The sequence below is a fragment of the Coptis chinensis genome, chromosome 6 (genome assembly GCF_015680905.1).
Source record: "Coptis chinensis isolate HL-2020 chromosome 6, ASM1568090v1, whole genome shotgun sequence".
Lineage (NCBI taxonomy): Eukaryota > Viridiplantae > Streptophyta > Magnoliopsida > Ranunculales > Ranunculaceae > Coptis > Coptis chinensis.
In genome coordinates, this window is record NC_141461.1 from 72,611,226 (window position 1) to 72,625,138 (window position 13,913).

At 42.2% G+C, this 13,913-nt stretch overlaps 1 protein-coding gene across 1 annotated transcript; it reads left to right on the forward strand.

Annotated features, from left to right (window-relative positions):
- Positions 1-526: 526 nt before the first annotated feature.
- Positions 527-4,362, forward strand: LOC147494345 (uncharacterized). The gene is made up of 4 exons (XM_086568110.1): positions 527-1,396; positions 1,691-2,062; positions 2,207-3,808; positions 4,303-4,362. The coding sequence occupies exons 1-4, from the start codon at positions 527-529 to the stop codon at positions 4,360-4,362; spliced, it is 2,904 nt and encodes a 967-aa protein (XP_086424236.1).
- The last annotated feature ends 9,551 nt before the right edge of the window (positions 4,363-13,913 follow it).

Below are 13,913 nucleotides of genomic sequence, written 5' to 3' on the forward strand. Positions count from 1 at the left end.
TTCGATCTGGAATTCGGAGGTACCTAAGAGATTCAGTCAACCCCGATTTGAAAGGTATGATGGGAAGGGCGACCCAACTGATCATTTGCATCACTTTAGACAACAGATGCCATTGTGGCAGGAAGTAAGTATGATGGATCTTGTTGCATGATGTTCCCTGCCAGCCTTAAGGGGGGAGCCTCGGATTAGTATTACCGCTTATCTTCGCGGAGCATCAGTAGATTTGAAGAGCTAGAGCGTGCTTTCGTGGACCATTTCATCCACCAGAAAAGGAGGGTAGTGGATATCGCGGCCTTATTCAACATCAAACAGAGGTCAGCGGAATCGTTAAGGGAATTTCTGTGTAGATTCAAAGAAGAGACCCTGAGGGTGGAGAATCTGGATAAGCATGCATACAACGGTCATTGCATTTTAGCACGGCTTGAGGCAGGGGACTAGGGTCCACGAGTCGGTGTCCAAAATCGAAATCACCACTCTGCACGCTATGTACCCAAAGGTAGAAAAATATATTCGGTATGAGGACATAATGCAGAGAAATGCGAGGGAACAAAAGAGATCTGGGAAGGCAGTGCAGGCGGTGGATAAAGATGATCGAAGAAATAGGGGCAAGAGAGAAAAGAGAGAAGGGGGATCCTACAGAGGGGAAAATCGTGGACCCGAAAGAACTGGAGATCGGAACAGGAGAGATATTCGCGAAAGAAAGCCATACCGTAAGATAGAACAGACACCTCTTAACAGGCCATTAGAGGAAATCTTGCCACTCATCAAGGGGTTGCAGCATTATGAAGGACCGCGGAATGCACCTGGAGAGATAGAGGGGAAACCTTTTTGTGCCTATCATCAGATTAGGAACCATGCCACTAACAAATGTTATGCTTTGAAGTGGCTGGTGGAAAGAATGATTGAGAAGGGGATGCTCAGAGAATTTGTCGCGGAGGTTCGTCATGCGGATAGAGTACAGGCTCCTGCTAGGATCTTGGGAACAATAAATGTCATTTACAATGGAGAGACACTCGGAAGAAATGCCCACCGAGACAAGATAAGAAAGACAACGAGCTTACAGCAGGTAAATGAGGTGGTAAGCACGCCGCGATTGATGTTGGAAACCGCGATGGGTGAAGGAAACATAATGTTCACACCGAAAGACTTAGAATCAGTGATTTCGCCGCATGAGGATGCTTTGGTGATTACCATAGCAATGAGTAATTATCTACTGAAGCGGGTGTTGATAGACTGTGGAAGTTCAGTAGATCTGTTATTTAAAGGGGCCATGGAAGAGATGAACATAGATAGAGATCAGTTAAAGGTTCCTCAAACCAATTTGTATGGCTTCAATGGTAGCATGACAGAGCCTATGGGGGAGTTAACGTTACCAGTAACAGCAGGTCCAATGACGGTATTCACCAGGTTTATGGTGGTAGATACTGGGTCCCAATATAATGCCATTCTAGGGAGAAGATGGATTCATGAAATGAAGGCCATTTCGTCAACCTATTATCAGATGATCCGCTTCCCCGCGAAGGGGGAGATGTACGAAATAAGGGGGGATCAAGTCGCCGCGCAGAATATACATCAGGTGACGGTAAAAAATATGGTCCGCGGAACAGGAGGGGAAAAACCGACATGCGAGAAAGGAGAAGCGTAGCAATTACAGGAGGCGGACTTGACTGAAGGATACGAGTCTCCTCAGGGACTGAAAACTCTGGATGAGATTGAGATCGTGAACCTGGGGGTGGGAGAGGAAGAGAAGTTTACTTCGGTCGGATCGGACTTGCCAGAGGAATGGAAAATCAAGCTGGTACAATTATTGACAGAGAATGCTGACGTATTTGCATGGGCGATTGAAGATATTATAGGGATAGATCCAGAGTTTGCTTGTCATCACTTACAAATGAAGGAAGATGCGAAGCCTGTAAGACAAAAGATGAGAAGCGTGAGACCCAGATACGCGGAGGGGATTCGCGAGGAGGTTATACGGCTTAAGGGCGCGGGGATAATCAGGGATGTGGAATGCACGGAATGGCTGTCCAACGTTGTTGCTGTTCCAAAAAAGAACGGCAATGTCAGAATGTGTGTTGACTTTACAGACGTGAATAAAGAGTGCCCAAAAGACTGTTATCTTATGCCGCGAGTGGATTAGTTAGTAGATAGAACGGATGGTTTCAAGGTGTTCTCTTTCATGGATGCGTCCATGGGATATAACCAGGTCGCGATGTTCGGCCCAGATCAGGAGAAGACAACCTTTGTGGTGGAAGGAGGTACTTACTGTTATACAAGAATGCCTTTTGGTTTGAAGAATGCGGGGGCTACATTTCAGCGGTTGGGGGAAAAAATGTTTGAAGACAAGATTAGGAAGGGCATGGAAATATATATTGATGATATGGTGGAAAAAAGCATATCAGAAGAGGAACATTTGAGGGGTCTCAAAGAAACTTTTCACATACTCCGGAGGCATAGGCTGAAACTCAACCCCGAGAAATGCACATTCAGGGTATCTTTGGAAAAGTTCTTGGGGTACATAGTCATGTACCGTGGAATAGAGGCCAATCCCGAGCAGATTAGATCACTAGTTGAGATGTCGTCCCCTCAGAATGTGAAGGAGGTGCAACGGTTGGCAGGAAAGGTCGCGACATTGAACAAATTTATATCTAAATCATCGGACAAATGTAGACCGTTGTATCGGTTGCTGACGAAAACGCCAGATTTCCAATGGACCACTGAGTGTGAGGAAGCCTTTCGGGAGTTGAAGGTTTATTTAGGACAAGCACCTTTGCTATCGCGACCGGAGCAAGGAGAGAGGTTGTATCTTTATTTGGGGGTTTCAGAGTACACGATAAGCTCAGTACTGGTGCGTGTCGTAGAAAAAGTAGAGAAGCCAATTTACTTTAAGAGTAAAACCATGCTAGACGCAGAGACACGATACAGTAGAATTGAGAAGTATGCCTTGGCGTTGATTTTCTCTGCATTGAAGTTGAAGCCCTATTTCGAGGCTCACTCAGTGGTGGTGATAACAAATCTGCCCCTCAAGCAAGCGTTGAAGGCAGAAAAGTCAGGCATAATGCTAAAATGGGCAGTGATGCTTAGTTGTTACGAAATCCAATATCAGATTAGAACGGCGGAAAAGGCGCAAGCCATGGCGGAGTTCCTAGCAGAATTTCCAGCCCAGGATCCCACTTGGGGAGAGGAAATGGTCATGAATCAGGAGGGAGAATCTAAACGTGATCCCTTGGACCTTTGGGATATGCGCAATGGATGGAGAGTATTCGCGGATGGATCAGCTATAGATACCGGGAATGGAATTGGCGTGGTTTTGGTGACTCCTGAGAACACAAGGCTGGAGTTGTCAATGAAACTGGGATTCGCGGCTTCTAATAATGAGTCTGAATATGAAGCAGTGATAGCAGGTTTAGATTTGGCACAAGATCTGGGAGTAAGCGAGTTATCGGTGTTCTCTGAATCTAACTTGGTTATTTGTCAGATGAATGGGGGGTTTGTGGCGTGTTGTCCAAGGATGGCGCGATATCTAGAGGTTCTACAACGAAAAGCCAGCAAGTTCAAAAAGATTCAGTTTACCCATTTGGGTCGCGGTGAAAACAGACATGCTGACGCTTTAGCATATGTGGCTGCTGTGCTTCTAGGAACAGAGGGTCATTCTATTGAAGTAAGGGTTTTGAGCAGGCCAAGTACATCAGAAGAGGAGGGTGTGTGTCTCACCATTGAGAGGGAGGCAAGTTGGATGACGCCTATAAAAACTTTTCTGATGGGAGTAAAGATAGAAAATACAAAGGAGAGACGAAAGATGGAGCAAGTAAGTCAGAGATACATTCTGTTAGATGGGGATTTGTATAGGAAGAGTTTCAGCGGGCCACTGTTGAGATGCATAAGGCCACAATAGGTGCAAGAAGTGTTAGCCGAGGTACATGAAGGTGATTATGGAAGTCACTTAGCTGGACGAACAACAACCCACAGATTGATATCTCAGGGGTATTTTTGGCCCCATATGAAAAGGGATGCAACAACTTGTGAGAAATGCCAGAGGTTTGCACAACTCATACATTCCCCAGCTGAGCCGTTACATAGTGTGTTTAGTCCGTGGCCATTCGCCATGTGGGCACTAGATATAGTGGGGCCCTTGCCCATGGCAAGCGGCAAAAGAAGATTTATGCTGGCCGCCACTGATTATTTCACCAAGTGGGTGGAGGGAGTGGCGCGCACTACAGCAAGTCAAAGAAGAGAATGTGAAGAAGTTCCTTTGGGAGAACATCATATGCAGATTCGGATTGCCATATACAATCATTGCAGATAATGGAACACAATTTACTGGGGGAAAGTTGCGTCAATTCCTTTAAGCCTACAAAGTGAAACAAGGGTTCTCGGCGCCATACAATCCGGAGGGGAATGGTCAAGCGAAAGCATCAAACAAAATCATCATGGACAATTTAAAGAGAAAGTTGGAGGACAGAAAGGGAGCGTGGGCTGATGAATTGAATCATGTTTAATGGGCTTATCGTACCACACTGCGAACCTCCACGAATGAATCACCATTCGCAATGGCATACGAAGTAGAGGTTGTCATACCTGTGGAAATGATAGAGAAAATGACAAGAACTAGGGCAGTGGAAATGGGTCTAAATGAGAAGATATTAGCCATTGAGTTGAATGTAATTGAGGAAAAAAGAGATATAGCTCGCATGCGACTGGAGGAGTACCATCGAAGGCTACAGAGACAATATGATAGACAAGTAAAGCCGCGTGCATTCATGATTGGGGATTTGGTGCTGCGAAGGGTTACCCCAGCCACTAAAAAGGAGAATGACGGCAAACTAGGACCTAACTGGGAAGGACCGTATGTCGTGACAGAGAAGGGAATTTCTGGCACCTACAAGATTGAGACGCCAGCAGGGGCAACGATTGAGAAACAATGGAATATAAGAATGCTGAAGAAATTCCATGAAAGAAGCAGTGTTTAGCTTTCCGGTGGGACAAGAAATTTTTTTGTATATATAGAGTGATTAGAAAATGTATTGTGTGTGGAATTCTAAGTCAATGAAACAAAGAATGCATTTCTTGCGCCATAGCATGAATACTGGTTGATCAAAGACAGCAGGGGGAATGAGCCCTTTGCGGACGCAACGTCCGAATCAAACTGGGGGCAAAATGAGCTGCCCCCATCAGGCTTCACAGCCATTCAAAGAGAGCAGGGGGGACGAGCCCTTCGCGGACTTCACGTCCAAATAAATCATGGGGCAAAATGAGCTGCCCCACATTAGGCTTCACAGCCGTTCAAAGACAGCGGGGGGATGAGCCCTTCGCGGACGCAACGTCCGAATCAAACTGGGGGCAAAATGAGCTGCCCCCATTAGGCTTCACAACCGTTCAAAGAGAGCGGGGGGGACGAACCCTTCGCGGACTTCACGTCCGAATCAATCAAGGGGCAAAATGAGCTGCCCCACATTAAGCTTCACAGCCATTCAAAGACTGCGGGGGGGATGAGCCCTTTGCGGACGCAACGTCCGAATCAAACTGGGGGCAAAATGAGCTGCCCCCATCAGGCTTCACCGTCGTTCAAACACAGCGGGGGGATGATCCCTTCACGGACTACACGTCCGAATCAAACTTGGGGCAAAATGACCTGCCCCATTAGGCTTCACAGCTGATCAAAGACAGCAGGGGGATAAGCTTTCGCCGACTGAATGTCCAAATCAATTATGAAGCAAAATTAGGTAAGACAGAAAAAACTCCAACGCTAAAGATGGATATCAAAAGTACATTCAATGGGAATTAGATTTGCTAACAAGGAACTCGGGAATGCAAAACACCTGACATTAAAAACCTACTAGGCATACCCAGAAAACCAGGCAAAGGATATAATACAAAAAGCGCAATTAGTTAAAGTATAGGGATTACAAAAACACAAGTTTCACTTAGACAAAGACATAAATTCCAATGAGTTACTGTTGCCCTTCGGTTGCATCCTTCGGAGTGGACGCCAAATCCCCTTCACCAGAGGAAGGAGGATCGTTATCCAAGTCAATGGGAGAGGCAACCACACTGGATGTGGGTAGAGGCATCACTTGAGTAGCAGCATCAGTGGGGGAAGTAACCTGAGAGGGAGCGGGCAAGGGAACAGAGGTTGGAATATCCGCTACTGGAGGGGGAACGGGAAGAAGACGGCCAGCCGCAGTGAGATTTTCGAGCTGTTGTTTAAGTTCACGGCTAATCTTCTTCTCGGCTAGACTATGAAAACATTCTGCAGCCTCCGTCACGGTCTTGTCTACAGCGGCTTGAGTGGCTATCTTACCCGCTGCTTTTTGGCCCTCAAGTTTGGATGTCACACTGACCACATAGTCGCGATGCTTGTCTTCAGCCAGCTGGAGCGCCTTTTGAGCCTTCACGGCTATAATTCGAAGATTGTCACGATCCTTCTCCAACTTGGCGTATTTAGCCTTCCAGCCATCAGGGCCTTCAATCTCTTGCTTCACGGTCTCCAGCGATTCCAGCGTGTTGGTTAAGCCACGCACCACATAGCCAATGTCTAAACTCAACTGAAAAGAATGATTGGTTACCAAACTATCCAAATGAAAAGATAGGTTACAAGGGGAAAATTTTAAACCTTTTCCCAGCCGTGGTAGATGGATGCTCTATGCGACGCGAACGTGCTAGAGTCTCCATATGCTTGATCTTTGGGAAGATGCGAGCTGAAGAAAAGAGAGGCCACAACAGCAGTGTTTTCTAGGGCCGAGTCACGAGTTGTTATATCCCGATCCCTGGCCCTGAATTGAGGGTGCCATATGCCAATGGCTCCAGATGGCAAAGGCCCAAATGGGTAAGGGTCTTTACCAGGACGGCGTGCAGGAGCAATAGGCGCGGCACGAATCGGTTTTCGATTAATGCCGAGCGGCCCTAGCCTTTTTTTGGTCGGGGACTCTTGGCCGCAACTTTGGTGGCCTTCTCCCCGTCCGAGTCACTTTCCCAAAGCTAGTTTGAGCTTATTAGTGGCCATGGCATCTTCAGTTACAGTGGATGAGGGTTGAGTAAAGTCGTCTTCCCAATCCGCCACGGCAGAGTAGGAAGAGGGGGCGGTATTAGGAGTAGCGGTATGAGATTGAGCGGCAGCTCGTTGGGCAACGGCTTTGGAGTGGTATATCTTGTTGGTGTACTTGAAGGACTTGAAGGCCTTTCTTTTAGGGTGAGGGGAGGATTTGGGAAGTCTTTCTTTGGGTGGTGCTGGGCGGTAGAGCGGACCTTGATATTTACCAATGCTTTTCAACGAAGGATCAAGGAGAAGAGGGTTGCCCTTTTCTGGATCTATACCAAGAACTTCACACTGGGCATTTCCCAAATCACGGAGCCTTTGGAAAATTGTTGATAAGATGCCGGTGTAAATTTTAGATCGCAAATCAGGGCTCCAACCTGTGTCACAGAAGAAAGACAAGTTAAAAGCAAATTAGGAAAGGGCACTGCGAACCAAAAGATGTTACGTACCACTAGAAAGGAAACTGATATGCCTTAGAGAAACTTCAGATGAAAGATCCACGGATAGAAAACTACCGGATACATATAACGGATAATAATGCCATACTTTGTCAGAGGTAGTAATGTGGAGGACAAAAGACTTCTTCTGTGGACGGGTACAAAAGGATTGGTATCCTACATTACCAAATTTGGTGCTTTTCTTTATATAATAATGAGCTATTATGTCGCAGAGTTGGATTTTGGGTGAATTGGTTTTGTTGTAGTGATTCGCGGCGTATAGGATGCGCCAAAAGTTACCAATGCCTTGGCATGGGGGGATGTTGAAGTGGTTACATACCTCGACATCCAGAGGAGTTAAGGGAAACCGCAAGCCTGTGGCTATCTGACCTACGGTAGTTATGAGACAACCGGGCCGCGGTGTGACTAGATGTGGGAAATGGGTGACGTCAGGCACGTGCTCAAGGATTACATCGGCTGGGATGCCGTAAGCAGTTTTAACGACATCTAAGTTGTGTCTACAGCGATATGAAGGGGGGGGAGGAAGAGTGGCTTTCCTTCTTGAAGTGGAAGGTTCCGCGGCAGGGCTAGAAGTGTCAGAAGCCGTTGACTCAAATCGTTCTGCGATATAACCATTAGATCTGGAGGTGGAAGACGCCGATCCATTGGAGCGAGTACCTGAGGTACTCACAGATTCGGATTCTGACATGATAGAATCAAACAAATTGGAGAGCCCCAACTGAGGTAACAAGGGGAAAATAAACCACGAAGGGAAATGAAGGAACAGTAACACGAATAAGAGTAATCGGGTACAAAGGACAGGAACAAATAGGATGAAGACAAACCTGAGGTAATAAGCAGCAAAGAGCAATGAAAACGAAGAACAGTGAGGAAAACTCGAACCTTGAACGACCAAAGATCCATCGGAAATGAAGAACAGTGAGAAGGATGGAGCAGAGTGAGAAAAGTGAGAGGGTTTAGATGCAAAAGTGGGGTTTTGAAGAAAGAGAGATGTTTGAGTGGGATACTAAGCGACAGGGGTAAAAACATAATATCAGAAGAAAAAAGAACTAGAGGAAAAAGGACACATGGGTCCTCGAAAATCGAAAAGGCAGGTTCGATGCGCGTGTGCCGAAAAGACAGGTTCCATACACGTGTGCGTGGGACACGTGGATGATGGCGCACATGCAAAGGAGGTATGTGCCAGAGATCGAATATTTGGAGGGGGAGGTTTGGGTGGATTCTCGGAACCGTAGACGATCTGCAGACCATAAATGATACCGCGGAATGTCAACGGGACCGAGAGGGGCATCTATAAATGACCTATTTATGACATGTGGAGTCATAGGTAGCAAAAGGGTCGTACGCAGAGTTGCAAAGAGGAGACATGATGTAGCGGATCAGGTCTGTGGTAACCTAACTGCCAATAACTGCCATATAGGGAGTGGGACAGGTGGAGAGCAGAAGGGTGCATGATGGAGAGGAGATGAACGAACCTGATGAGAAGAGAAGTTAGGAAAAAAGAGATAGTATATAAAGAATAGGTGAGAGAAAAAAGATAAGAAAAAAGAAAAAAAAGAGATCCATTAGGTTGTAATTTTTTGAGTATACAGCTAGCAGAGAAGACAAGGAGAAAGGTGATGAGTCAGACAGTGAGGAGGAGAGACAGTGAAGAAAGTTGAAAGCTTATGGAAAGTCACGCATCCCTGATAAGAGGGATCCCAAGAGGGCGAAGAGGTAAAATGTCATTAGCTGCTTCATCCTTATATAATCTGTCATATTCTAGGCCGACGTAACAGTGGTAATCCATTTGGTACATTGTTTTAACCCTACTTGCAGTTGTACCTAATTCTTAAGATAGAAGACAAAGCAATCTTTCACTTTTAAACCAAACAAGCAGAGATTTGTGGACCAACTATCTCACCATAAACCTATTTGAGCAAGCACAACCAAAGGCTTTGGCTTACTATAGGAAGTTAGGAACTAGCGCAGGGAGAAATAGAACAGTGAGGAGCTCCAAGTGGCATTTGAGTAGTTTAATATACAATAGTTACTAATCTTTCAAATAGCACCTAATCTTTGGTTTGATTTGAGAGAATAAACTTTTGGAGGTCTTTCTATTCATTTTTGGTGGTTTTGAGTTGAGGGAATAACTTTCTGAAATCTTTATGGTCGTTGGATGGACGAATATTTTGTTGTGGAAGAATTCTTTCTCCTAATCATAAGTTATCTCAATTAATCTAATTCATAGTTTTCTTCAGTTCAAGTATCTAGATATTATTTATCTTTTACCCAAAATGAAACAAGATAGAGATGTCCACCTTTAAGAAGCATATCTAAAGTCTAAACAATTCCATACAACGAAAAACTGGATGAGGCGTTTCAACTTTCACATGAAAAAAATGAATAAAACAAGGACCGAATAACACAAACAAGACAATTAGAAAAAATAATATTAATATATCCCAAAAAGTAGGAGATAACACGAACTATAATGCTATACAAGACATATTACATGCTGCAAAATACAATAAGCCTACTTCATTGCCCTAAACACAGGGTGAAGCATATCGCTGGTATTTGTTTGAGTGACAATCAAAGATCTTCATTTGACCAGTATTGGCAGAACCTGGAAAGCCATATGAACGCTTCATCTTAAGGGTGGATGGGTGATCCCCATGTCAGATCTCAAGTTAAGTGCACCTCCATTTTGATGAGGGACTCTGGCTAAACAATACACAGTCAGATGTGAGCATTTTCTGGAGCTTGCAATGGACACGGACAAAGAAAGACCTAGCATCCAATCAATCCAACTATTCTACACAATCAATGTCCACAGAGGTTTTAATTGGTGAAGTACTGAAATTAACGATGGGTTAATTTCTCTTCTTCCCCACAAACCTTTATTTCTATCCTTTGAACGCCGACTTCTTCTGGAAAACCTGAATAACTAAAAGGAAGTTCTTTGCTCATTAAAAAAAAACGATTCAATCGTTTCTCTCGCATTTTTCATGTCATCGACTTGCCAAAGATCTTGCACTCGGCAAAGCCAAAGAGGAAAATTTTGTATACTCTCCATGTTGTATGCAACTTGCATTGAGTTTGTTAGCAAATGGTGCTAAGGGTTCGACCTTAACAAAATTGCTCAGTTGTTTAGAAGCTAAAAGTTTGCAAGATCTGAATTCAGTTGCTAAAGAACAGGTTGACATATTCATTGGACCGACTGAAGGAGGACCAGTTTTATCCTTTGTTAGTGGTGTTTAGGTTGATCAGGCTCTTGGTTTGAATCCAACCTTCAAAACCCCCATAGCAGAAAATATTTACAAAGGGAAGGCTGAAGCTATGGATTTCCAAGATAAGGTGAGATCACTTTTTGACTTTACTTCTTCAATACTTCAATTCCAGACTCTAGCGGTAGAGGTAAACTTTGGAAGTTAGTGTTATTCAACTACTTACCGTTGTTGTTGTTCATCATGATTGGCCAATACAGTAAAAGGGGTTTGTAAGAATATTTATGTGTATCAACTACTTTACTATGTTCAATCTTTAAGGTTTTACAGATTCATCATCTCTTCAATCTTGGACTAATTGTATAACCATCTGTTAGTGCATAATTTAATTACTTTGATATTCGATTTTCGTGTTTTTCATCCTTCATGGATAGTTTTTCATTGGTGGCTCTTTTGTGGCAGGTTCTTTTTTTTTAGATGAGGTCAATTGGACATGGCAAGGGAATGACATGATTTAGTGAACAAAAATAGATTTGATAGAGGATATTCTTTGGTTTGTCAGTTATAATTTGATGAACCCACCGCAAAATTTCTATGCAGACTTCTTTTCTAGTGTGGATCGTGCATCTTCCAAACTAAGGTAATTATTTAAGGTTGGTATATTTGCATTTGATATCAACATAATTTTGCGATATGATTTTTTTTCCCCCTTGCTTGATAAACAAGAATGGTTACTGTATCATGGTCATTCCAATCTAGAACTTCTAATTAGCAGGTATATACTGATCATTGTAGAATTTTATGATCATTGAGATCATTTTTAGCTTTAATATTTGTATAGTTTCTTTTCTTTGATTTTTTCCCATTAGCACTACTTACTGTGATTATGCCAAGTTTTAATAGATTTTTCATGTTTGACAACTTTCATTGATCAAGAGGGTTACATTCTAACAAGGATAATCATTATAAAATTCATTTTTGCCTAAGCTGATTAGTGGGCATATGCAAAACGACAGTTAAATTAGGTAAATATATAATTCTGTTAGAAATTGATGTTTAGCATACACTAATCATGCAAAATTTGTATTAATTAGCTTATGTGTTTTGCTAAAGAGCATTGTGGATAGGTCTACCTCTAAGATTTGGGCTTTGTTTGCTTCAAAATATCATATAGTTTAAAACATCCACCCTGTTTGTGACTCGATACAATTAGAATTTTGAGGCATCTCACCTTTTGATGTCGAGGTATGGACACACACATCATTACATCATGTTTTACTTGAGGGCTTGAGGTAATGATCCATGCTTTTGAGTTAGGATAATGTTGCTTCATTTCAGCACATATACTGTAGAGTGTAAGGTGTTAGTATTCATTTCTTCATTATTACAATGCATACTCTAATGGTAAAAATATGCCCACTTTTTGTGTACCTTCTAGAGGCCCACAACCATTGAAAATTCCTCTAGAGAGACAAATAATAACTGTTGCCATTTGAATATTACCTCATGAAAAGGCCTATTTGGAACATTTGAACATGTCAATTTTTGAATTTTAAGAATCATATTGGGCTTGCACAAAGTCCACTGAGGATAATATATTAGATTGATGATCCATTTATATGTTATTCATACTTGATAATGGTATTGTATACTTCCTTATAGTCATTATAATACCTAATGTTTACACTGATCTCCCTTTCCCTTCCAAGATTTGTTCTTACGTTTGAAAAATGTGTTTAGCCATTGATGTGGTTTGCACTCTTTTACCTTTCATTTCTCCTTTACACTGTTGAATGCGAAAAAATTGAATCTTGGATGAATTGCAATAACTTCTATTTTTGTGCAATCTATATACTTTGATTTTTTACTTCTTTCATATTTGTCATCCTTCGTAAATGGTTTTCATTGGCTCTTTTGTGACAGGTTCTTCTTTCCTAGATGGATTCAATTGCAAAAGGCAATGAGATGACATGATTACGTGAACAAGATGATATGACAGGTCGAATCTTCAACCATACGTTCATCCTAATATTCCTGTTAAATAGTCTACATATTTTTTCTTTAATATTGGCGTTATTTCCTTAATACTACTTCTCATGTGTTGTATATTTTGTTTTGAAAACTCCTTTACATCTATGTGGAATTTTTGGTGATTAGTGATTTTCCGTATGGTGTGGATTTTCTTTGAGATTTAAAGCTACTGAAGTTGCTTTCTTCAATGTATGAATTAGTTGTCCCTCAAAGTTGATATTGGATTTTCTAACTAAGATTGCATAGTTGGATTCAAGAATGCCACGAAAAAGGATTTGTTACTTGGAACAACATAAATACTCGCACATAACTAATTCGATTTGCACCAGCCTTCACATCCTTTTCATTTTGCTCAAACCAACACCACGACTTCTCATGACACAGTCTAGAAATTTAGAGACTTCCCTTTGAACATGGATAAACTTTTGTTAATGAGCTATACATCCTTGGACCTAGAATGTTGTCTGTAATGAGTCTCTCATCGGATGCTTGCCACAGAGATTGAAACCGCATTGGATCTTGGTTTTGGAGGGTATTTTCAACTGTCAAAGTGCAACTATTAGTAGGGGGTAAGTCAGATAATAGTATAGCCGATAAATTGACCACCGTGTTGATCTTTCAAAGTGTTTATATCATTTAAGGAGAAGTTCATCTTCTTCCAACTCAAAATTTCAGTGAGTCGGGCTTCAATATTAAACGTCATCTTATAGCATGAATTTTATATTATTTGTGCTAAGTTGTAAGTCGCTCGATACAACTAACAAACTTATTATATTAGTGGCAACAAAGGAAGAGAAAAATGAGGGTATTTTGCAAATGAGGAAGCTCTTTTCAGTAGATGCTGCTGCAGCTCATGGTATTTAGGGGACACTATTGTATATGTTTTTATTCATACCATAGCACCATAAGACAAACCAACTACAACTTATTTTTAATAGACAGGTTTTGGTGTTTTTCTTTTTCATTTTAGTGCTAATCAATTGAATCCCGATGTTTTGTTTTGTTTTGTTTTGTTTTATTAGGTTCCATTACGATAAGTTTCTTTCACTACTTAATCTCTTTATCAATTATTCCTTTTAACTCTTTTTACCATCTTTTTCATTTTAGTTCTAATCAATTGAATCCCGATGTTTTGTTTTGTTTTGTTTTATTAGGTTCCATTACGATAAGTTTCTTTCA